The sequence below is a fragment of the Tympanuchus pallidicinctus genome, unplaced genomic scaffold (assembly GCF_026119805.1).
Source record: "Tympanuchus pallidicinctus isolate F22 unplaced genomic scaffold, pur_lepc_1.0 scaffold8, whole genome shotgun sequence".
Taxonomy (NCBI): Eukaryota; Metazoa; Chordata; class Aves; order Galliformes; family Phasianidae; genus Tympanuchus; species Tympanuchus pallidicinctus.
In genome coordinates, this window is record NW_026294802.1 from 30,537,392 (window position 1) to 30,563,787 (window position 26,396).

Consider the following 26,396-nt stretch of genomic DNA (forward strand, 5'->3'; position numbering starts at 1 on the left):
TGACTTTGATTGTTTTATTTTCATGTCACCATACATGAACAGATGAATTTTATGTCTTATGAAAACATTTTACTCAGTATCAAAAATGTACATATTTTAATAACCATTTCCATGGTCTGAAGGGAATTTTATATTTAATTTCAAAAAATAAGTGTCATTTTATTGCCATACATGTTACAGCATAAGCTTAATTCATCTTATACATAACAGAAGTATTGTGTAGGGATACAGGCAATTTTACATGTTGTCACATACCTTCATGTTTGAGACACAGAAGTGGGGTATTTGCATTTTTCTTTTTTTTTTATGCAAAGGCTGAAAGATGTACTGATGTGAGCACAAAGCAATGTTTTTTAAGAACAAAACCAGTTTGAATGGCACAAGAGTTAGCATTTTTTATAAATTAACAACCAGAGTTCTTGATTATGGAAACAGATACGTGAGATTCCAGTCCTTTCCTTAGGGTTTTGCTCTCTGGAAGAACACCTGTTAAAATGTATTATTTAAAAAAAAAAAAAAAAGAGGGAAATATGAATTTAAGACATGGAATGGTGTAAGACAGTTTGTCAAAGCTTACTTTCTTCTTTAACATAATGAACCAAGAGTTTCAGGGATGTGTCTTGTGCTATTTGATTAAATTTACACCTACCAAAATGAAGTCTTCTTACACACTGACTTTAATTACAGTACGTTTTTCTTGTTTCAACTAATAAGCAACACAAGCCACAACAATACTGAGCTAATGAAGAAAATGGCAGGGTGTAAAGCATATGTGTAGTTCTACTGATGTAGGGCTTTTGTTGTTACTGCTCCTTCTTTCCACGCAACTGTTTGTACAACTTGGAGATTAGCTAAAAACTTATCTATCAGTTGAGTCTGATGTTTGAGCATTCTATATTTCAGTTTTACTTCAGGTCACCACCTTGATTGAATTAGGTGCCAATGTTCGAATGGAATTAAAAGAGATTTAAGAAACAAAATCTTTACCTTTAAGTAATTCTTAAAAACTTTAGCATCAGGCTGCTGAAGTGCTTGACAGAATTCCTGTAAGGAAGAAAAACTAAATGAAGCACTAGAGAACCTGAGTTACATATATAATGTATGCTTTGTATAGTTTGTATTTTCCTTCATGTACAACCCAAGAAAAGCATAGGAAAAAATGGAGAGAAAAAAAAAAAAAAAAAAGCACATTCTGGGGTGAGAAAAGCTGTATTTTCAAATCTAGGCATCAAGTTCACTTCTAAGTGAACAGACAGAAGCAAGACTACCTAGGAGGAGAGCAGTCAAGGAGCTTTTAAACTTTTCACTTTTCTTCTAAATTTTGGTTTCTTTGAGATGAACAAACCTAAGTAGCATTACACACACACAGAGTGACTCCAGGTTACAGTACAGCATTTCTGTCACTTTCAAAAAACATTATAAACTTAGACTAGAAAACTGCACTGGGGCAAACAACAGATAGTATTTGATGCCTATATATATTTAATGCCACCTGAAAGTTCTACAGTTCAGGAGACATTTGTAATCATTAGAAAACTTAAAAAAGCAAGCCCAATTACTATTGTCTCCAAATTAATTGCAATTAAAGTTTTAAATTGTCAGAATAGAGCTAACGATCTCTTCATGGCAATGGTTACCACATGGTTAGTAATGATAAAACGTTGACACAATGGTCAAGTGTAAAACTTCACTTCTCAGAGCCCTTTTACACTGTCAGGTACTTCAAAAGAAACAAAAAACCCCACCTGTTTTGATATTGTATATTATTTTGACAGCAGAGCTAGTGCTGTGGCTTAGCAATGAATATGACCTTTATCTTCACTGTTTTTATAGATTCAACATTCTTCATCTTTTACTTTTAAGTTGTTACAAGTATTTGTAGGGGAACTGTTGGATCATGGCCTGAACCTCTGATTGACCACTTGAGTCAGCCATGAGAACACCGGTGCAGGCAATTCAGCTGTGTGACCAGAAGGGGTGGAGCCTGGCTGCCCCTCTCCAAGTCCCCATTTAAGGGCTGACTGCCACTGAGCATGGATCTCTCTGGAGATTACTGCTTGTGAGCCTACAATGCTGGTAAATACTTTGTATTTATCTCTGATTATCTTTCCCAACATGATAATCTTATTAGCCTAACTTCTCTGTATACTTACTGATCATCCAATACTTTACAACATCAGTATAGTTATTGATTGTATTCTAATACCCTGATATTTCTGGTAGTCAAGTAAAAATTAATTGCACTGGATATAAAGAAGACTTACTTGGATACACTCTTTCTTACAAGATACTCCTGCAGTAACTTCACTCTTTATGCTAAATTAATTCTATTTCAATATGCAATATCGGAACAACTTGTACTGGGGGACAGTAAAACAGTTTTGTCAACATGCATTTTGTTCCCATTTAAAATTTCTGTGTTTTAAGTTTTCCAAACGTTCATTTGGGAATTCCTACCTGAATTATCTCAGGAGCTACTTGCAAAGAAGGCAGATAATCTTGCTGAAGATACTGAATGCACTCAGGACCCTAAAGAGAAGCAGCACACAATTCGTTGAAGTGGTTTTGTACTGTTTTATGGCAAGTCATAGCCCTGTACTGTATGGCACACAAGAGTTTTAAAACAGATCTATACTTCTCCTATTTGTTTGTTTAGATATCTCTTCAACTCACATTTGAGAGAAATTATCCAGCAAGTTAAAGGTTGCAGTAACACAAACATAGAAACTACTTGGTTTTTCATTAAAACTGAAATTTGCTGTAGTGCTTTAGGCAGTAGCCAATGAAAAATTCTATTTTTTTTTCCCATAAATGTTTCTTAATCTAGTCTCTCAAAATCTGAAAAATAACCTTCTTCTTTTCAAAAGGCCTCTCTCATACATCTTTAATTGCTCTTTCATGTTAGCTGAAGTAGTACATTTAAAAAGGAGACCAAAGCTAATTGATCAGCTAAAGATAGAAATGGTAAAGTTTCTCCCTTAATTAAAGAGTCAGTATTTTGCAGTGAATTATTAGTGACTTAGCAACTTAATTCTGTTCCTAACAAAGCACTATAGCCATCCTATTAAAATACAGAAAAGCAGAACAGTTAATGAATCTTGGAAAACATCTGATTTCTAGAAACAGATAAAAGCATTAGAAGGAAACCTGCAAGAGTTACTCCCTGCAAAGTATTACGAAGCTTACCCTTTTGAGATGAATTGTCTTTAATGTCACTGCACACTCTGATAAAGCCTGTAATGTAATGCATAATATTAAGTTGTTCAGTTAGTATAGTGGTTAAGTATTTCCATCCAGAGATTCTAAAATAACTCCCAAAACAAGGGCTAGTTCATGCAATTGTTCCTTCCTTTCTCCTCATCCCATTCTAAGTCAGCCTCAACATTTCCCTTCAATTTTTTGTTTCCCTCTTACCAAAGAAGCATTTGTCACAGCTAAACCCAAGGAACAGTTATCTGTGCATTTGCTTTCACTGAATATTAGTTCATAAGCAACGCAGATCAGCATCAAATTCTCAAACCTGCAATTCTATAGCTTGATTTTGAGCATAGGTGACCTACAGAATATAGCACTGTAACATCTAAGAACAAGCTATTCAGGTACCCCATTAAAAAATCATAAGATATCTTCTTTCTAAGAGGAGACGACCTTTAATACCAAGGGACCATTTCACTTTTCCTTTTTTCTATTGAACCTGCCACATGGCAATGCTAGGAAGAACAACAAAAAGCCCAATGGTGATACATACCAATACTGTCTGGGCATCTGCTAAGTCAAATGTTTGCTTCAAAGGTGCTAAGAAACATGCAGGGACAATGTGCTTGTAGACAAAGTCTGCAAAACCTACTGGTCCATCTTTCCCTCCTGAAAAGAGAAATAACATTGCATGTTCTACCTGTGCTTCAGAATTAGTAGCAGCTGTGAGGGAATCATGGAAAGACAGTCTTACCCCAAAGTTCCACCAACTTAGAAAGAATAATAAAACAAGTCTTCTGTGCAATAGGGTCTGGGTAATCCACTGCTCCTTGGATGACAGTGAACAACACACGCTCCACATTCTCTGCACCTTAAACACATTAAAGTGAACTTGTCATTCAAACAACACAAGAGTTTCTGTAATCTTGCACTACTGTTGATAGAGTTAGTTAAAAACTCAGCAGCACTCAAGTAGCTCACTTCCAATGCATTACAATATACTTATATCACACTTCACAAAAGCATCACAGAAGCTTGCTTATTTTTGATTTCTTTAAACTTTCTTGGCCTACTACAACTACCAAGATGCCTCTTTTAAGAAACATCTTACTACTTCTTAACATCATCCTTTCCTTTTCCACATGTAATAGTGCATTTTAGGATGTGGAGAGTAAGTCTAAGTTCTATCTTCCACCCGAGTCACCCTGAAAATTTTCAAATCCCTGGCCATATTTGTAGAATACAGGCTAAGAGAATTATTCAGTAAAAAAAACCCCACAAAACTAGACTTTTGACTTTTCATTCCTTTTATAAAAAGTGCTGATTTGTATTTGGGAAAGCCTGGTAAATGTAACAAGTTGCATGATGCATTTTAGCACAGTTATTAAGATAAGGTGAAAGTAAAAAAAAAAAAAAAAAAAAGTCACAGAAGTCACTGATGTTTATCTTAAAAAACGAACAACACAGAATGAAAACTGAAAGGGAGCTGAAAATGGCTTTGCCCAGCAGTTCAAATACAGGCACCTATTTTTAAATGCTTTTCTACTTCAAAATATATGATCTCTGATTCATCAGTCAAATACATGCATGAGGCACAATCAAGAGAAAGAATACATCTACTGTATCTGGATTTCACGTACCCAAAGTCTTCCTTGAACAGGTAGTGTAGTACAGTATTTCAATTAAAGAATCACGGAATAGTTTGGGTTGCAAGGAATCTTAAAGCTCATCCAATTCCAATGCCTGATGTGGGTAGAGCTGCCACCCACCAGCTCAGGCTGCCCAGGGCCCCATCCCACCTGGCTTTGAACACCTCCAGGGACGGGGCATCCTCAGCTTCCCTTGGCAGCTGTGCCAGTGCCTCACCACTCTGAATAAAAAAATTCCTCCTAATATCTAATCTAAATCTCCCTTCTTTGGGATGGGCTAATAGTAAGCCCATCTAAGTTTTTTTAGAACGAACCAACATTAACAATTAATATTGCACGGCAGGAATTAGGTTAATGATTTTAGCAGAGAAAGCTTAAATGAGAGCAACTATGGTGACATCCTTTGAGAAACTGAACTACTCACCTTGATTAGCTATGACTTCACTCATTCCACTGCCAGTTACTGTCTGCAGAAAAGCAAAGTAACTCCTCCGTAACATTTGTTTTTCTAAAGCAGCAGACTGGTCGTTGTCTTCTGCTGGAAGAAGCAACACCTCAAAAATAGCATGAAGTAGTGGCATAAACATCTGTTGCAGAAAAGGTGAAACCTGTGTCTGTGGAGATTAGAAGAAGCTGTGAGCTCAAGCAGTTACAGAAAATGAATACTTGTAACGAATGAAGTTTTATGAAGACGAATGAAGCCATGAAGTTTTAATTTCCAATTCCTACCTTTCAAGATAAGCTTTCATGAAGCTAGATGATTTATTTCAACATGTTGTAATAAAACAGTACAGTGCCATAAAAAGTTAAGCATTCCACTTGAACAAGTTATCAAGTCTTGTTCCTGCATATTTTGTTTAGGTTTTCTTCACTCAACACTCCTTTTAACTGTTGTGCATTGTTTGTAGTGTAACTTGTGAGAAGGACTACAGTAACAGAAATCTTCCTCCCTCATCTCTCACATACTTCATTTTTTTTTCAAAAATTTCTTGCCCCCCCCCCCCCCCACTACATTCCAAAGATCCACACACCAGTTTGATACAGTCATATTATGGTTCTATTTAGCTGCTCACAAAACACATTTCTCCTTCCTAGAAGTAATTTAAATTTTGCATTCTGCAGAAAAATTTACTTAAACCTATTTGTAGGGCTTTTTGGCCTTCTCATACAGCAATGACTTCCTGTATCACAAGAGCTGCTCCAAAAGTAATGCCTCCTATTTTAATATGTTGGCTTGCAATGCCAGAGTCTGATGTTGATGTTATGGCAGTAGAGGTTGAACCTTCCCACCTGTATCCCACTGCATCTTGTTGCCAAGTGGCAGATAGCAACAGAGGGGCAATCAAACAGAACTGTGTCTGACATGGAAGTACTTATGGAGCAAAGGCGTGTCACTGATTTCTCCATGTGGAAAAAATGGCATCCACTGAAATTCACTGACACTTGTTGAACATTTATGGAGACCAAGCAATGGATATGAGGATAGATTCATCCCAGACTTTTTTCAGTGGTGCATGGCAATAGGACGAGGGGAAATGGCCACAAACTGAAGCCTAGGAAATTCTGCACAAATGCACATAAAACTTTCTTCACAGTGAGGGTGACAGAGCACTGGAACAGGCTGCACGGGCAGGTTGTGGATTCTCCTTATCTGGAGACATTCAAGACCTGCCTGGACACCTACTTGTGTAGCTTGGTCTAGGGAGCCTGCTTTGGCAGGGAGGTTGGACTAGATGATCTCTAGAGATCCCTTTCAGCCCGACAACTCTGTGATTCTGTGACACTGAGGTAGTGAGTGGTGTTTCAACAGTGGCAACACAACATGAAAAAGAAGCCACATTCTGGATGGCCATGCAGATTTTGATAAGTGCAGCACACAGGCTCTTTGCTGGCAAAAATGCACAGCTAAGGGTGGTGACTATGATGAAGAACAGTATTTTGTAGCTGAGAATTTGCTTTATCAAATAAGCTAGCGTGCACTTTGTATCTGGAGTAGTTTCCATGGAGTAAGTAGGAGGCATTACTTTCAGAGCAACCTCCATGTTTGTGACTGTGCAGTATTGTTGTGGTAATGCTAAGAAACGAACCACCATTAACAGGTTAGTTATTTAATGTATTTTATTGACTTTACATTCAAAATCTTTGAAATTAGGACTGGGTAACTCTTAAAGGCAGCATTTCAACCTTTGCTTGATCCTTATGTCCCTCTTTTAAAACCTCAGTATTTTCCATCTTTTCCATCTTATTATTTTGAATAATAAGACATGATGCCTCAGTATATATTTTAGTACAACACTCCAGTAAGATCTTGTAAATTGTAAAACTTAATATTTTCGTGCTTCAAGTAACATTTCATTTCCAAATATTAACTTTGAAAGTTTAGAAATAACTAAATTCTGAGATTGATCAAGAAAAAACACTCTTTTCAGTACTGTGAGTCCAGCAATGCACTCCTGTGGTTGAAGACTTGTTTACTAGTAATACCATACCTTAAATTTAGCTGTTATTTGGTTTATAAGAGGAATGAATTCTTGAAGATCTTTTGCTTCACAATCTTTGAGCATGTGTTCGGAGGCAGAAGGTATGAATGGAAGAACTTCTTCCTCTAGGCAAATAATCATACGGTGAAGGAAAGTGCGAACGCCACTTCTCAGGACTTCCTTTTGTAATGGACAGCTGAGAGCTGGCAAAAATGTCTGTAAGCAGTCCAGATATACCTCAGAGCAGCCACACTGTTTTACAGTTTGCTTATTGCTGAAAGCCTTGCTGGTTCGGCTGTAAAAGCAATGCACCAAGTTTTATATAAGCTCAGGATAATGGAGAAGCCATAACACTGAGAACAACGTACATATGCAGCCCAGACACTTAACTAGAACATTATATTTTGTGAAGTGGGAGCCAAACAACAGAAATAGCAATTATCCATTAAGTAGTAGTTATGCTTTGACAGCTTTTAGAGAATTAAATTCTAACGTACCACAAACATCATAGGATCAGAACAGCCCCAGACAATTCTTAGAGGAAGATTGTATTATGCACTATTCTCTTCATCTACATCCTTATCATTCTTTTTTTTTTTCTTTTAAAGGGACATTGAAGTTCTATAACTGCTGGGATTTTCTAGGTCAATAAATCACAGATAGATACTCAGCCTCTCCTCCCAGTAAACTCTTCAATTCTTTAAAATAAATCCCATTTTACTCCAATCAGAAACACACATACAGACACTGCACAGTACCTACCTTGCAAACCCAACAGCATGATTGAGGCAGTCAGCCAGTGCCATCTGTCTGTCCTCATCTTGTGCCATCATCAGTTTTTCTAATAATACCTTGAACTTTTCCATCAGTGGAGTCAACAAATTCCTCATTAGAGCTTGTTTTCTTTCTGCAGAGTATTCGCTGTTAACTATTAATACTCCAGCTGTTTCATAAATGAAAAGTTGATCATCACTGCTTAACAGAGCTTGGTAACCATTCTCCTAAAATGGAAGACAACAGGCATAATTCACTAAGTATCCTCTATCAAAGTCATCTTCTGATAAAAAAGTTGAAATCATTACTTTTTCTTTAATCATGCATTTCTTTTATCTTTCTAATACAGTTACAAATACTTTTATTCTTTTCCTGCCCAAGTAGCATTACTATGTGGATGGTAAAATGTTGTTGAAGGAACGAGTATTTTTATACAATTCAAAAAGCCTTCTATACATCTCTCTTTACACACAGAAATCCAAATAAGCAAACTTATTAAAAGTTAGGCACAAACATAAGCAGGTGATCTCACTCTTTAAAAAAATAAATAAATAAATCAAGACAATTATTTGTGTTTAAATGCTTGTGTACTACTCACTATTTGGGCACACTGATGAATAAGCACAAGACTTATTTATTACAAAAAACTGCTGTTAATACTCACAGGAGGAGAGAGTTCCAGTAGATCTTGTATCCTATTCAGAACATCTTCAATAAAGGGATTCATTTGCTTACTGAAGTAAAATACAAGAACAAAACACTATGTAGAAGTGGGTTGGGCTTTTTTTTCTTGTTTTTGCAAAATTGCTGGCATTTTCCTAAAGTTGTAAATCTTGACATTAAACTACCTGCCCAGTAAAGAACATCCCTTCAAGTGTCAGAACGCTGTTGTAGACAAGTCTGAGTTATACATATGGTGCTTGCAGTGGGTAAAATAGATACATGGCAGAGTGAAAAATACACACTTCTCTGCCTAATTATTTTAAAAAATGCATAAATAGCATCACTTTTCTGAGTATTTTCATTAAGAATTAAGAAATATGATCCTTCTGAAATCTGCTCCACCTTAGAGGTTCTCCTGCCTCTACATTCAAACAAGCCTGTTAAATGAGACCAGCAAGATGGAACTATTTGAAAGGCTGTAAGAGCCTGAGTAAACTCCATCAATATAAATTTTGTGAATACTCAGAATTTGGTTAGATGCAGGAACTTAACACTTGGGAGTCTTCAAATCCACTCACTATCAACTGTGCTTACTGAGGAGAAGCAATGCAGATACTTATACAGTTGATCAATTTTAACATCTTGTCAAAATAAGTTAAGAATATGCATTCAAGTTCATTATTCTATGGTGAACTTTTCCCCTACTACCCTTGATATTAAAGAGCAGGACAACTCTGTAAGAACATTAGTCTGTTTCACAGCAGTCCGCTTAAAACCCTGCCTGTTTCAAACATGCACCAAGTTTACTTTTGCACGTATGTTTTTTGCACTATATGAATACATCTGTACATCTTTTACTCACTTAAGAGACTTGACAAATCTGGAAAAAAGGTAAGCTGTTCGACTTCGTACTTTTGGACTTGAATGGCGAAGACCACGGTGATCTAAAAATGCCATCTGCAATTAGAAAGCATTTCAGTCTAACCAAGGAGAGAAAGCTAATCATCCAACAATATAAGATAGCCAATTTCTTTAGTGACCTTTAGAAAATAAGTTCTTAAATCTAAACAACATATCTAGACCTATCTAATTGAATATGTGAATGAGATGAAACTTACTAGAACAGTTGGAATGTGCTGAGGTTCAACAGCAAAGAATTTTTCATATCTAACCACTGTTTCAAAGAATTCCAGGGTCACTGATGTATGTTGATAGGCACTAACACCAGAAGTCACCAGCTACAAAAAAAAAAGCATTAGCAAGTTAGCAATTTAGCCATTTATAACACCAAAGTACAAAGCATTTGAAATGCTGGTAATTAATATAAGCCATTTGCACTGAAATGATTCAGTCAATGTTAGCATTTTCAAATAGTTCCCAAGTAACACCTGCTTACCGTTCTCATCATGTCTTGCAAAGCTGTAGCTTTTGTAACATCACCAGAGAAGTGAGCACCATGAGACACAGGAAGAGCCTCAGCCAACATATACAACAGCCTTATCGCAACTTCTACTTCCATAAATCGTGTAGTTTGCCAGTTCCTAAAAATGAGAAGATCCTCTTAGTCACTATGGATTGTGAAATAATCACAGAACTACCATGTTCATATTTTCTTGTGAGCATTCAGATGTATAGCACAAATGAGTAGAACTCAGCAAAGAAAATAAATGCTGTATTTCAGGATGCTTTTGAAGATCTTATCCAAAGATGTACCATCTCTCTTTCAGAGTGCCACCAATCTTCTTTCACCAATTTCAACTTGAAAGCTACAGATTTCTCCAAATGCTTATTTAGGCACTGTCATGGTTTTATGGTTTTTTTTTTTGGTTTTCAGTATTCTGCATCAAAACATCATGTAGTGCACTGGGCATTAAAGTGTTAATGCTCCAATTCCAGGTACCTATCCCTGTACATTACAGAAGTCACGGGATCTGGCCCTTCCGGGTTAGGCAGTCTCTTACTGGCTGGCATTGGGTGCTGGAGGCTGCTTTCCTGGCCGTTCCAAGCTTTTCAGGTTTGACTCGGTCTCAGGAACTCTCTCTCTCCTCTCTGATTTATTGTGTTATCTTGCATTCCGATATCATAGTAAAATAAGTTTTCCTCCATAGATTGTTGCCGCTGCTTTTTTCTCCCTTCCTTCCTTCCCATTTCTGTGGGGCCGGGAGGCCAGGGGCGTACTGTCACAGGCATAGATTGAACTAGTTAACTCCGTGACAGGCACAAAACTATCTACTTTGATGTGCTGACAAGTCATTCAGTATCACTTAAAAAGCGGGCACAATAAAAAGCAAGGCACAAGGAAGGCACAGACAATACTAGATTTCAGCCGTTCTCTTAGTCAGGCACCTACTTTATTTACATGGTTTTCAGGATTGGTCCAGTTCTTTTTGTAAGAAGAAAAAAAAAAATCTTCACTGTTGTTTCTTTTCTGTATCCAACCTGGTTTTTTTTTTTCCTCCCTGCTAGCAATAGTACATGAAATAACTTCCCACGTGTCATTAACATTTCCTGATGGCGTAAAGCAGCCATTCGGACAAGCGCACGTCAAGAAGGCAAGTGAAAAAGATGAAGAAACACCACCAGAAGTAAAAAACACAAACAAACAAAAACTAGCTAATAATAAAGTTACAAAAAGAAAGCTGCTTCTTCCTAAGTAACTGGGTAAGATTTGTATCACGAAGCTATACAAAGTCACACTACCAAAGTTGTTACAAGCTTATTTTATCAGTAGGCTTTGCTGTGGTACTTCACACTTACTGTTAGTGCAATGCCTGACAAAGAAAGGCAAGAAAGCTATGGGTATTTATGTAAACAAGCTTAAAAAAATAATAAAAAAAAAACTTACTGAAGTGTAGTGTTAAAAACTCTGCGGACAGATGCCAACAGTAACTCTGGTGAGACCTGAGCAAGTCTATCCAGCAACAGCTTCAACTGTTTTCTGTACTCCACAAACATTGCTTCATCTTCACCCTGCAAAACACTCGCATCAGCGAAGTACATTTTCACCCTTAAATATATCCAGAACCACTTTAGACAGCTGCATCCCAAACAAAAATGTGTATATGTAAGAACCATACTTCATGTTTGGAAAATTTAGTAATACCCTTGCAACATAGCAGCTAGCTCCCTTACTGTCTGGTTGTGATACACTGGGATGCACCGCATTCAATCCAGAAACACATGAAAAACACAAATTTTTTCCCAAACTGAAAACTAACCATAAATACAAAAGTGTGGCTTCAAAAGTAGTGTCTCCTATTGTATTCTGTTAGCTCAGGATGTCAGAGATGGATGTTGGTGCTATGGCAGCAGAGGTTGAATCTTCCCACCAGTATCCCATTATGTTGTCATGTGACAGATGGCAGCAGAGGGGCACTCTGACATAATGGCATCTGACATGGAAGTGCTCAGGAAGCAAAGGTGTGTCAGTGAATTCCTCCTCTATGCATAAAAAATGGCATCCATGGGCATTCATTGATGCTTGCTGAACATTTATGGAAACCAAAACATGGATGTGAGAACAGTGAGGCAGTGGGTAATGTGGTTCCTGGTCAGACAGGAAGATTTTGATGAGTGTGGCATGCAGGCTTTTGTTCATTGCTGGCAAATATGCAGAGCTAATGGTGGTGACTATGTTTAAAAATAGCTTTGTAGCTGAGAATTTGCTTCATCAAATAGCATTATTCTGCTCTCTGTATCTGTTGTAGCTTCCATAGAAATAAATAGGAGGCTTTAATTTCAGAGTGAACTATGTACAAGAAAGAAAATGCTCTTAGAAAAGCATTTTTGACCCAGTTCTTGAAAATAGACTCATTCCTCATGAAGATGTCCCTCAGCATCTAGCTGATTTTTAAATTAATCTGACAGAAACATTTAACATGTACTACATCTAGTCCAAGTTCACCTCTAAGATCACAGCTCTCTGAATAGCCCAGAGCAGAACTGCCTAACACATTCAGCCATTACTGCTGGCTAGAAGAGATGCAAGGGGAAGAAAGAAATCAAAGACTTTTAGCTTATTTTTTGCAGAAGTTTGACCTCTTCCTAATCTAAATCTAAAATAGGTTGAGCAGTATTTCTTAAATGTTTCTCAAATGCTTTTGCATGACAGCAGAAACATGCAAACTCACTCTGAATAAGCCAGCTCAACAGCTATGCTTAGCTAACAGCACAGTCATATCTGTCCAGGAACAGCTCTGCACAAAAGCAGACAGAGTTATTCTGTTAATCAAACTGCTTGAATATCCTTTTACTACGTTGCTTTGTCCTATGAAGACATGCTCTTAGGTTTAAATGAAACAAAAGTTTTCCCCACAGGAAATATTTGTCTACAGACCTTAGCTTCCTATATTCAAATCCTTAGCCTAAGAAAGGTATGAATTTTTAGAATGTGAGAAAGTTTTACAGTGTGCAATTCAAGTTGCATTTGTCTGTTTATTCATACAGTACCTCATTTTCAAAATTATATTCTTCATCGTACGTCAACTTCTTCATAACAGCCAACATGATTGCCTAAGATAAACAGAACTGTAAGTGTAAAAGCAGACAAGCAATAAGAAGCAACAGTCAAAATCCTACAAAAAAGGAAACATTATGGCAAACGTTAAAATATTTGTAAACATTTACATCCCATTTGAATTACTGTTTTCAGAAATTTTGAATTCACAGTGCATACTGAAACAGATAGATTCTATCCAAATGATACACATGCAGTTTCAGATACACAGTATAAATGACTTCGAGCCCTCCACCTAGCAGCATTATTTGGCTTTACTTCCTGCTTCTAACCTGTGCAGTTCAGTTCACACTAAAAAAGAGCAATTAGAGATGACTGAACTAGGCAGAGAAAGCTAAACAGCTCTCTGAGATTACATTTCAAAGAGGTAGGTCAGCTTAGCCTTAAAACTTTTTCTCTGGTAGTTCAGCCCCTTCAAAATTGGTCGTGGGCTTTGGGTTTGTTTTTTCTTTTTTCCCAGGTTAGCAAGCTACGTTGGGTCAGCAAAAAGATGCTTCCAAACGTTTTCATTTTGTGAACTGAATGAAAGAAGAAAGGTTGGTACGACTGCTTCTCAGTCTAACAAAACCCCTCAAGATGTGTTCAGTGAAGTTGAGAAACAATTACAACAGGAAGTTCAGTAGAAAAGCAAATTCAACATAATCATAGATTTCTAGATAGAAACACATTCAGATTTTAAGCGTGTTAAATGTGCTGCAGCAGTAAATTGATTTGAACACAAGATACAAGTTTTCCATTTCTAAAACTGGATGCAAACATATTTACTTATCTTAATGCTTAATGCATAAAATTAAGCTTATAAACTTCAGCTTAATGCATTGCTTCATATAACACTTAGCACATAGCTGCTCATCTTAAGTGCAAATGTTACATCTGAGCAGCAGCTTCTTCTGTTAAGTTTTACTCACGAGGGTTTATTTTATGACAACCCTTCCCATATTCCTTCCAATTCCTGGAATGAGGGAAGGTTTTAATACAGATAAAAATTTCAGGAGAAAACATCCTCTGTGTTGGTTAAAGAACATTTCATCAAGAAGTTGTCAAGGAGCACAGCAAGACAGACTTACAGCACTGAGGTTGCTTGGGAAGACCAAGCATTTAAATCACTTTCACCTTCATATACAATTCAACATAGGTTACATAGGCTTACTATTTAATTTTAATTACTGTCTCATGGACATCCTAAAGCATATAAATTATATACAATTTGTTGCAACAAAATGAAAAGTTCTGATAAAATGTCAGTAAGAATCCTCAGTAAAAAAAAGTTAATACTTACCTCTACGTTAGCTTTTTGTTGGTCTGAAAGTGCAGAAAGCTATAAAAAAAAAATTTCAAGTGTTATTTCTTGCATAGTAACCTCTTTCCTACTAATAGCAAAATACAGGTTTACTTTTAACAACCATATGAAGCAGGCCTCTTTTCCACTTACAAGGATTTAACTCAGCTGCTACAGATTTCTAAACAAAACTCTCTGAAAAGTACACCCACAGTCTGTGAAAATACTGAATGCTAATTAGTCAAAAGACTATTTTGCAAGGCAGCTTACATAAAGCATTAGCTTCATATATTCCCACAAAATCAAAGCAAATAATATATTTTAAAAAAAAATGTTAAACTGAAGTCAGGCATACTTACCTGTTTCAAGATGTGAAGGTAGTCATAACAAAAGCCAATGATATTAGATGAGATGTCATCATCTTCATGAATTAGCAGTTGCAACATTAGGGACACTTTTGCTTCAATTGCTTGCAGAGCATCTTGAGCACTCTTCATATCACCACTTTTTACCAATTTAGTCCAACTAGCTATTAATGCTTGCCCCATCCCATTGACCAGCTTAGAAAATCTGGCCAGAAAATCCACATCATCTTCCTGTAAGAATCATAGAATCACCAAGGTTGGAAAAGACCCACAGGATCACCCAGTCCAATCATCCAGAATGATACCTGATTAAAAATACTGGCAGAACTCAGGTCTACGTGGCATGAACTTAAGGATTATGCATTCACCATTATGCAACAGCAGCTTGTTCCATGCCCCATCTCTTCATATTTGCCCTTCACATGACAACTTTAAAAAATAGGCAGCTGCACCTCACTTCAGAAATACTGATAACAAGCAACAAGCAGTACTGCCTGCAAAAGTGAGTGACCATTCAATATTTATGGCTTCCATTTGCAGAAATACATTGATTAGAATGGAGGGAGACTGCTAGACCAGTCATCTAAAACAAATGGTTTGCTCCCTGTCAGAATTATACTAAAGCAGAGGAATAACAAGGCTCTTAAGAGACTGAGGTAAGATTTTTAGAGAAATAACTCCTGAGTTGATGATTACACATTTTTGGCCTTCCAGTAGGAACATACATTTGATGAAGACTTCACAATAAAGAGATAACTGCCTTGCAATCCAAGAACCACAGCTTCATCAGCTGTGGTTCATCAGGACTAGGTTCCTCTTTCTTCACAGCACATAGCGAACAGCTCTTCCTTAAGCACTGCTACTGCACAGGGAACATACGTTTAGTTGGTTGGTCCATTTTTCCAGTTCCCAGATCAGCATTTCAAGACTTGTGTTTGCTGGTGCAGGCAGGTACAACAACGTACATGACCTTAAGAAAGGATGTCTCCTGTCTCACCCTGAAATACTCTGTCCTGGCTACATTCTTAAAATACTTTGTCTACAATACCTGTTGCAGAGTAATTCCTGAAGAAGGATACCAAGGAACAAAACATAGGAACAGCATAAATGGTATGCAAAACACACCTTATGAAATAACCAGTGATTTAAATGAATAAAGAATATTAATAACCACCTGTTAATTTCAGTATGAGGAAAGTGCAAGCATTTAACTGTGACGAAGAAGAACAGCTGATTCTCCCTACATCTGTGCACTTACTTTCACAGTTTTCTGTGATCTGCTTGTTTAAGAACTGTTTGAAACCCATGACTCGTTGCTACTGTAAAATCAATTTACAAACCTGATCAATACTGAAGAGGCCAGCAGACTGTAACACTTGACATAAAGATTCAACCAATTTTGTTTTATCAATTGGGTCCATTCCCTTATTTACAATTTCGAACAAACAATCACAGGCTTCTTCCCGGAGAACTTCCACAGACATGTGACCTAGCAGCATATTTATAAACCTTTGGGAAAAAAGAGAAATTTATACTTGGAAGTCTGCAGTAGCATCATACAAAAGCTTTGTACTATTCATATGCAAAATTAAAAATGTCTTATAAAAATGAAATCATGATAGTCTGTTGTACTGACTAAATCCAGTATTTGATATATTTTAAGGAGAACAGAGCAAATGGTACAGTGTCTGTTTTGGTCATTATATCAGCTTGCTTGCAATTTCTATTACTCCATTAAAACAAAAAACACAATTATTTATATATAATTACAGTCTCTATTCTAAGAAAAGTTTTCACGTGGTTTCATGGAAACACAGGCAGCATACTAACAGGTTCTGTTGTTGCTTCTGTCCCACCTAAACGTTCCATCAAAAACCATACCTTTCATTGGCTATCAGGCTCAAATCGATCCAGGATACGTAAGCTCCAACAACTTCAAGGCACTGGCACGTCAACTCCGAGTTACTGTACTGATAGTTTTGTAAGATTTGGTACCACGATTCCACCAAACTTGGAATGCACTGCTCCCTCATGGTATCTTTTAATAAAGTATTCCTACGAGCCTCCTATCAACACAGTGAAAACAATAAATTAATACTGTCATTCACTAATAGCATTTTTCCAGGCTAGTAGCATTCTTTTATCCACTACCAGAACTTACTTGTTCTACCAAGATGAACAATTCAAATCAAAAACCCAGAAAAAGCACCTTCATTTTTATTGCAGAAAAGAAAAAAAAATACTATAGCTTTTCCTTCTTTTTTTCTACCATGATGCCCAGACACTGAAGAAAGGCAGGCAAGGAAGAAAAAAAGTTCTCTATATAATTAAATGGATTTTTGACGTTAGGACTCCTTCAAACATGCACTGGAAGATATTACCATTGTGAAATGAGTCAATCTAACACAAAGTCAGCTAACTCAGCCCATTAGTTTTTGTTTGCCAGCTATTCAAGCAAAAAAAAAAAATGCATTAACTTGTAAGAATGAAAGCATAAAAAGCATTAAACAATATAAAGCTTTTGGATCTAAATCCCCTAATGACTCCAAGGCAGAGATGAAAAAACAGAGAAAAAACAAACAAACAAACAAACAAACAAAATCTCTCTGCAAATCTTGTACTGTAATTGAAGTAGAGAATTTTTGGGAACTTCAAAACAAATATTAGTGTGAAATAATAACTTGCCTCTGATGTATGAACAACATCCCGGTCTACCAGCTCAGCATCGACAGCCATCAGGATCCTGAGGTACATATCTACGCCTCGTGGATTAAGGTCAACTACTGATAGGATATCAAAAAAAAACTTGGGCCATTTTGTGAGATATTCAGTAACAAAAAGCAATGCAAAGACTTGCGCTGCTTTGTTGCGAATGAAAGTCTTCTCAGGCTGGGGATTCAGCATCTGGTAAAAACAAGATATTATATTTGTTCATTCTTAAGTAGAGAAAAATCATACATGCTCTTGATCTCTTCAGAGTGATGTGCAGTACCTCTCTTCTGCCTTACTGATGAGACTAATAAAAAGCTTTACCTTTCTAATGATTTTGAAGAAGCTCAATTGTAACAAAGCAGGAAAAACATTCTTTCTGGGTCTTAAGTCCTAAATCTTTCATTCAAGGCAAAAATATTAACTGTGCTATTAAAAAACTAAAATAAGATTTCTTAATTTGTGGTTTGAAGTAAATAAGAACTTCTGGGAAAAAAAGCTATGGTTCTCACGTAGCTGGTTTTACCTAAGTTAGATGCTAGTAAGAATGGTATGAAGTTCTTCTAGGTCTCATTTCTTTAGGGAGAAATGGAAGCTGTTACTATCAATCATTCTCCCTCCCTCCCTTCTCTTTTACATAAATTCCTTTGAAATGGGACACCAAGGAAAAATTAAAAAACAAAACAAAACGAAACAAAACAATGTAATCTACTTCACAATGATCTGTTCTTTTTCATGTTGCAATATATTCTATTGATTTTCAAATTTCTACAAACAAAGCAAGTATCTTAGTAGCCAGTACAGGAGAGGAATAATAACTAGATAGTGGCAGGAAGAGACACAGATTTGCACCAGTTTGCTTGAAGGTTCTACATATTGCAAACTCTTGGGTCCAACTGTTACTACAAGTTTAGCTACAGTAACTACCTCTGCAAGAAAGAGTAGCAAATGCACTACCATAATGTTACCAGAGGGGTTATTTCAAAAGTCTTTTCCATTCGTTCCCAAATGTCTGCTGGTACTCCAAATAAGATGGATTTAGGCCAAGAGGGTTTTAAAAACAAATTGCCATTCCTATTCTAGACAGTCAACAACATCAGGAATCTAGATTATATTTCACCACAGGAAAACTGTTAATGCTTCTTACTTCATACACAACTGATTAAACCACAACCATTATCTGATGTAAGAGTTTTGTATTTAATATTAATTTCAAGCACAGACTTTCTTATAACAAACATTTGAAAGGATTTCTAATAATGATTAGCACATTAGAAGTTTTCCACCATCAGATAATGCGTATCTTCAGGAAACCATCTTTAAACTCAAATGACAGATTAAACATTTAGCCTGCACTCAGCGCATTATGTCAGCCTGCAGTGCAAAACTGCTGTAAATACACTTACCTGGGCTTGCAGCCATGTTATGAGCGTTTCCCTAATTAACTGCTGCTGGACTTCAGTGAGCTCAGAGTATCTGAAACAAAGCATAAAGAGATCAAAATATCACTGCTTCTTTACAAGAGCATTTACATTCAGTAAAGTAAAAACACATTTAATAGCAACATTGCATATTAATGTCAATGAAAAATTCCAAGGAAAAGGAATTTACAAAGCTGTTTGCATGATAAAACTCTGAAGGGAAAAAAAAAAAAAAAAAGGAAAAAAAAAAAGATGTATTAATGAATTACATTTCCAGGCATTGAAGCCTCTCCTAAGCAGCCTGAAGTTTTGTGGGAAGGCTGCCCTGCTTTAAGGACAGGATCTTAAGACCGCATTCGACCATAAACCATGGGGCAAAGGATGGACATTTGTATATGCTGAAATCCGAGTTCTACACTCCTTGAAGATCTCAAGGAAGTTTCACTGATTTGACCCTGCAGTGCATTTACTATCAAACATATGCCAAAACAAGAAAAACAAAACAAACAAGGAACTCTACATAGTACATACACAAGCCTTGCCAGCATTCTGTGTTATCACCAGCTTAACTCTAATACTGCCCACACATATTCCATCTGAGGACTAGAAAAGTTGAGAAGAAACTTCCTGCAATTACTTCTCCAAGGTGCTATAGTCGTGGTATGGCCCTGACAACTGCTGAGTGGGATTTCAATGTTCCTGTTACTTCATAAATAAGTAGAAGAAAAAAAAGCAATTCCACTGAAAACAGAGAAAAAATGAGAAGCAGGAGAACAGAAAATTTACTGCAAGAAGCAAACAGAAAAAATGGAATGTGGACATAAAGGAGAACAGTGATGTAAAACTAGGTAAGATCTCAAACAGCTCAGCCACAGATTTTTGGTCCAATACTCAATTTTGAACCACAGCTGCAAAATACAGCTTATTCCTACCTACAGCCTGACTCAAACATTCAGTGCACTGCAACCAGTCGTAGCGATATCCCAACTGGCAGGCAGACACCTCTGGCGAGATGTTCGAGCTCACACCAAAGGAGTCCAAAGTACGGAACAAATACAGTTCCGTGCAATGAATCTTCCATTTTAGATTGTTTTTTCCTAAAATTACCATGCTACAGAAACACAACTCAGTGAAAATACTCACTCATCACAACATCTTTGCCATGCTTATTGCACAAGCAGGGCTTGGTCTAAGTCCAGAGTGCTGTACTGAGCAAGGCTGCTATGTGCAGGACAAATTCTTCTCTGAAAATCAGTGGTAGTAGAGCAAGGCTTGAAGGAAAGTGCTAAGTTTTATCCCATACTTAGTGACCAGGTCTGTGTTGGGCCAAACAGAACTGTTGGACTAGCTGAGTAAAGTGCACTGCTTAAACACCAGCTACTTCTCTTCCAGGAAAAGCAAAAGGAATAAAATAAAGCCTTGTGAACTCAGTAAAGCCTCATCAACAACGCTGAGGTACCAGTTTGGAATAAGGGTTCTGAGAACTTTTACTCAAGAATAGTAGGAGTGACATGCCATTTTATTTGCAAGCAGAATAAAAAGGGAAAAATCAAAATAGATTTACATGGTTGGTATCAAGAAAGAATACTAACTTGAACTTAACTTGATGTTCCAGAACTTGAAAGCAAAAGAACTTGATGTGATCATCACTAGAAAAGAAGAGAAAATTCTATTAGAGGAAGCACTGCAGTACACTTCCCTGTCAAGGAAAAAAATCCTCAAATATTACAACCAGGCAGTGCCTTTGGCAAATCAAGAATTATGGCACACTAGAAAAAAAGGCTGAGGAAAAATGGTGAACACTCGAGCAATTCATCTGATAAAAGTGAGAATTAATATTGATATTCCCTCTTATGATATTCTTTTCTATGCCTACCAGTTTATTATAGTCTGAGTTTGGTACTAAGCACACAGAACTACAATACCTATTCTACCATGTCTTTCAAAAAAAATCTACAAATTGTGTATCTTAGTAAAATGGTGTTTTTCAAATTTCTCACGGTTTTGTTAATGACTACATACTATGGGTTGGAATCAGGGAAGCTTTGAAAAATCATCTAAGTATTCTCCATAAATCGCCACTGTTATTGCATAGATACACATCCCTGAATTTCCTTCCAGCTTGCACTATTCTACAGTACAGCAATAACCCATTATTTGAGATCTGAATACACAACTTGGTGCAAAAATAGTGCTGACTGCACAGTCTTTGCATATGGAACAATGGGATGGTTTGCTCAGTAGAACTATTCCTGAGCTTTCTGTATATAAAGTCTACATTACCAATGAAAATAAGTAATGATTCTTATTTACATTACCTGTATATACTCTTAGCTAATGCTTCTGCACAGACTTGCCAAGCATCCTGAGATATCTTCAGCTGCTCAAAGTAGGCCAGCGCCTGTAAACATCCAATTAAGTTTCATGTGATAAAGAACCGACGCAGAAAATGGTAATGAAACAAGACCCAAAGCACACAGCAAAACATCTTGTTCACACTTAGACGCACCTCTCCTTCAAAAAACGTGGTATTTGGAAACTTCCAAGTTTTTGTTTGGCTCCCTCATTAACACAAAGCAAGTGTTCCTCCAAATCCAAACACTACAGGTGCTCGTTTCCACTTAACATTTTGTTACTTGAATAGTGAAAAAGTCACAGTCGCATAACTGGCAGAGTTGGAAGTGAATTCTGGTGACAGTCCAGTGCAAACTGCCTGCTCAAAGCAGGGTCAGCTATGGGAATTCGTTCAGGGCCTTGTTCACTTGGGTGTTGATTACAACTTCCAGGGGTGGAAGTTCAAGTCCAAGTTATAAATTCCCTCCGCAAATTCTAAAGAGCAAGAGACTTAGACTTCTTCACTGAAACAACCCATCTCTGTTGCACTACTTTGCTTGTATTCTACATTCCAAGCAACATTCAAACACAAATCTCTCACTGACCAGCTGACAATAGTCAGTTTATGAACCCATTACAGAGGCTGCTAAGAAATGTATATTTCAGGCAGATTTTAGATGCCAAAGTTGCTTACCAAATGTTTTAAGACTCTTCTAAAAACAGTTACCTAGACATTATTGCTTTCAGATTTTGTGTGATGTGTTATACAAAACTGTAAAATAATTTCTGAAACTCAGATGAGTTTGACAACATCATTTTAAGCCTATAAAGACTTGTATTTCAAGAGGTTTCTCTAACTATCATGACTGTTTACATTCATCAAAATAATTATTCAGAGAGTTGAATTAAGTTCTTAAAACAAGAAATCACTGCAGCCTGCACTAACTTCCTTACAGTGAACAGTTTAATTAGCTAAGGTTTGATACTTAGTAAAGTCAAGTAGTACAATGTCACTTCCAGCATGAGGAGTAAAAAATTACTCACCTTTCACCATGAAGTATTTTAGAAGTATGCAGATTGCATGGTTAAAAGGTCAATAAATCTGTGAGCTTCAAATGTACGGTGACATTTTCTTGATAAAACGTTACAGTTCAGCCATACTCATCTTTTCAAGGACAAGCATCCCCAACAAACAGATTTAACAGGCTGCTTAGCAACGCCAGGATGCATCAAATTACAGTTTTAACTTCCTTACACATTTCAGGGCTGTTTTATGAACATCCGAAGAAGATGCTCGTATTCTCACTTCTGAAAGGTTTCACTGAATGTCATATGTATTTGAATCAATTTGATAAGTAAGCATTTACTCATTAAATAGTTTTAAAACTAGAAATGCCTTCCCAAGTGAGCATCTCTCGTATCATTTAAGTCCCTGCTTATCATGACTTTAAATTACATTAAACTTTACCACAATTTAAAAACCTGTTTTTAATGAGAAGGCTCTCAAGGCAGGTAATCCATTCAAAATAACAATAAATGAAGATAAACAAAAAACACAACAGCCTGCCCCCCGCCCCCAAACTGCCACCCAAGATTTAAAAGGAAATCACGAGCAATTTGGCATTTCCAGGGGCTGATTTCCATCCCACAGGAATCCACTTGAAGAGCTGAACAAGGACTAGAATTGAAAGGACTGAAAAAGCCAGAGCCCAGAGAAACAAATTCTATACAAGTTAACCATAGTTTCACTGGACTGGCAACATGTCTTTCAGCTTTGATACACACTTGCAACATGGCACTCCGTACACACCACCACAAACCCTTCGTGCATAAATCAAAAAAGCAATTACAAGACTTCTTCACTGAAGCAGCACCCCAAATTATTAGAGAAATAAACAAGTCAATTACGTACTCTTTGTCTGAAGTCTGCATCAGCATTTGGATTCAGCCCCAGAAGGGCTTGCTCATCCATCTCTATTGCTATACTCTCCGTTTCCTACTCCTGCTAACAGGTTTGCCCACTTCTTCTCGAGTGGAAGCTACGATCATCTGAAAATAGAAAAAGAAGTTTCCTTCGCTCCGCACAACAATAAAAATTAAAAGCAGGACAGGAATAACCACAGAATTGTGTGCACCAATCTCAAACACATTGTATGCACTGCACCAAAACATGACCATGCTTCTGATACAGATCTCAGAATCCTACATCTTTTCATCCACTTTCAGTAACAGAAAAATAGTATAATCTATACTGTTCTAAGGAAAGGTTTGAACTCAAATTTCAAGCACACAAAGGACGTTTCAATAAGACGTGACATAAGCATGGACAAGCTACTTAAGTGATAGACAGCAGCTCAGCCACTGCAAAAATAAGCATTTCTGCTCTGAAATACTGTTGAAATGCTTCATAATGCCATTTCCTCTAAGGGAACAAAAGCATTACCAGGCCTTTCTTCTAAAGCAAGCACACATTAGAGAGGTATCAGACATTAGCCACAAAATAAATCATACTGAGCTGTTAACAAAGTGGTCTGTTCCTATTAGTGGATGATAATTTACTAGAGATGATTTCTATTTAGACACATCACTGTAAAACTAACAAGGAAGCTGGACAAGTGTTCTGAAGATCAGGTGTTTCTACGGGCCATACTGCAATACGCTGGATAAAAAAGTGGATCAAAAAAATCTTTGTTAAATGCACGGATGCTGTTAAACAGCAAGAGAATCCCAAAATGCACCAGGACATCAAAGCATGCCCACATGGCAACAGAGTTGCTCAGGCCCTAAGTAAGGCCTTGTTATATAAGTACGTAGGAGGTAGGGGAAAAAAAGCACACGAGAGGAAGAGACGAAACTCAAAGGAACTGCTGTTTCAAACTGCCTGCAGGTAGAATTTCCGATTTCTGAGCATTGCGTGCCTGGTGCATGTGCTGCCATCACCTCCCCCACTGGAAGAAAGGTGGCACAGCGACAGCCGAGGAAGCAAGCGTGAAAAGGACAGCTCAGCAATGAACGTGACATCAGGCAGACATTTCTGTACAATTCATTACAGAAAAATTGTAACTAAATGCAACACGAAGGGCAGCTCAGTAGGGAAAATCTAAAGAATTCATACAAAACGAAAAAAAATGCAAGTCGTGGCAGAAGAGGAACCAGAAAGTCTGGAACAAAGCGAAGAGTTGTGGCAAAACAAGCTCTGCACTCTGCCTGACAACACAGAGCCACCCTGCTCAGAGTCAGAACTTCCAGGGATTAAAACTGCTCTCCCCATGTTTCCATCTCTGCACCCTCAGCTTGTTTTCCCCATAACTGATATCCAGAGTAGTCGGACAAAAACGAACTCTGAAAAATACTGTAAGAATACTGTGCTTTCTTGTATGTCTTCTTCCACTTGGGGCCTGGCCCACAGTTACACAAGTAAAACCATCTTAACCAGGCCATTGTTGGTTTATTTTTCCCGCTGATTATCACCAGAATCTCTGTCCCCCAAGTAGCAATATTCTACACATTGGTGACAAGCCTCGCTATTAAAAGTACCGTGGCTCAGAGATGTGCTCCCTTCACACGTTCAGCTCACAGCAGAGCCAGCCAGCTCTGTTACCTCTGCACACACGACAGGAGCACATTTAACATTTGATCTTCGACCATATAACTTGTTCTAAGGGTTTCAGCTTGACTCGCCCACTCAGAAGGCCATCACACAAGGAACAAACGCGGTCACGGCTCGGGTGGGGGAGGAGGACGTGTAACAGCATTAATGGTCAAAGGCATGCGGTCCTCAGAGCAGGCAGGGCTGAGCCATAAGCGTGCTGAGAGCACGCACTACAGGTGATGAGCATCAGAACAATTAGCGATTAAAGCCCCTCATTTACACCATTCATTCGGGGTATTTACAAGGCCGTGTCAGCAGGCAGAGCCACGTCCGCGCTGCTTTAATTCGCTCAGCTTTCTATCCAACCCTACGCGCTCTTTCTGCTGCCTGCTCTGCTTGCCGCAAGCCTCAGGCACTCGTAGGACCCGAAGCCTTTACGCCGGCTTAACGTATGTACGAGCAGCGCCGAATGACGGCCGTTCCCACAACTTCTCCCGTAGCCTAGAAAGTTCTGCGGGCAGCACGGCGCTCCGAGCCGGCCGACAGCTCCTCGCGTCCCAGCTTTTTTCCCCTTCCCCCCACCGACGCCGCGCGGCCCTCCGGCACAGAGGCGCAGCCCCGCAGGTCTGCGTGGTACGGAGCGCTCCCCGCAGCCGGACCGGCAAACCGGCAGAGGCCGCCGCCGCCGAGGTGGCGGCCGCCACGGCCTCCGCCCGACAACGGCCGGCGAGCCCCGGCTCCCGCCCGGCCGCCGTTACCTTCCCGGTCACTCTTCCATCGCGGCAGTGCCGGCTCCCGCCCCGCAGCTCCGACGTCGCCACGAGCATAGGGAGCGGGCCGGGCCGCGCAGGCCGCGCCGCCTCGGCTGGCGGCGGGAGGAGCAGAGGGAGGCGGCCCGGGGGAGGTGGCGCGGCCCAAGCGCGTCCGGGAAGCGAAGGGAAGGCGCCTCCGCCCCTTCGCCGCACCGCGGGACTACAGCTCCCACAATACCCTGCGGCACCTCGGGACAGCCCGAACGACTCGAGCCCCCCGCGGCCCATGGGAGCTGTAGTCCCGCCCCGCCCCCGTTCCGGAGGGCGAACGACGCGTCGCAGCGCACCCGTGCGTGTTGCTCACAGGGGTCGGGAGCGTGGTTCCACACCCCCTCCGTTAACGGGTGGAGGCAGCTTGCAGCGTCTGCCTAGCGAGTGCCGTTACCGCGGTTACCCTGAGAATAACGTGAGAAAGTGCCCCCGGCCGCCATCCCCCCTTACAGGACCCGGCGGCACCGACGCGATAGAGACGGGGCCGCACCCTTAGGGGCACCGACGCGCTGCCGAGGGACGCCCGTCGGCCGGCCGCCTGGATGCGCACTGCCAGGCGCCACGGCCTCCTCCTACGGCCACGCGGACGCCGCAGCCCGGAAACCAGGGCCGGCCG

General features: G+C 38.9%; 1 protein-coding gene across 2 annotated transcripts; it reads right to left on the bottom strand.

Annotated features, from left to right (window-relative positions):
• On the bottom strand, positions 1 to 26,364 carry XPOT (exportin for tRNA). 2 transcript variants are annotated; one of them, XM_052669117.1, is made up of 25 exons: positions 26,271 to 26,364; positions 23,298 to 23,434; positions 21,370 to 21,452; positions 20,644 to 20,700; positions 19,037 to 19,106; positions 17,607 to 17,825; positions 16,803 to 16,987; positions 16,262 to 16,430; positions 14,916 to 15,152; positions 14,557 to 14,595; positions 13,211 to 13,273; positions 11,607 to 11,731; positions 10,158 to 10,302; positions 9,880 to 9,999; positions 9,624 to 9,718; positions 8,763 to 8,832; positions 8,087 to 8,325; positions 7,334 to 7,619; positions 5,269 to 5,458; positions 3,950 to 4,066; positions 3,749 to 3,864; positions 3,187 to 3,234; positions 2,458 to 2,529; positions 988 to 1,044; positions 1 to 486 (listed from the first exon to the last, which is right to left on the bottom strand). In XM_052669117.1, the coding sequence occupies exons 2-25, from the start codon at positions 23,355 to 23,357 to the stop codon at positions 460 to 462; spliced, it is 2,889 nt and encodes a 962-aa protein (XP_052525077.1). In that variant the 5' UTR covers positions 23,358 to 23,434; positions 26,271 to 26,364; the 3' UTR covers positions 1 to 459. The 2 variants fall into 2 exon arrangements, with proteins under 2 accessions (XP_052525077.1, XP_052525076.1); XM_052669116.1 differs by lacking the exon at positions 26,271 to 26,364 and adding an exon at positions 25,736 to 25,890.
• Positions 26,365 to 26,396: the final 32 nt, after the last annotated feature.

What these genes read in the sequence shown, in the direction of transcription:
- XPOT (XM_052669117.1), bottom strand. Translation starts at nt 23,357, where the DNA reads ATGGATGAGCAAGCCCTTCTGGGGCTGAATCCAAATGCTGATGCAGAC. An exon ending in AGATTTGTCAAGTCTCTTAA is followed by an intron (nt 8,833 to 9,623) that starts GTGAGTAAAAGA and finishes ATTTTACTTCAG; the next exon opens with TAAGCAAATGAATCCCTTTA. An exon ending in CATGCTGTTGGGTTTGCAAG is followed by an intron (nt 7,620 to 8,086) that starts GTAGGTACTGTG and finishes TTGCTTTTACAG; the next exon opens with CCGAACCAGCAAGGCTTTCA.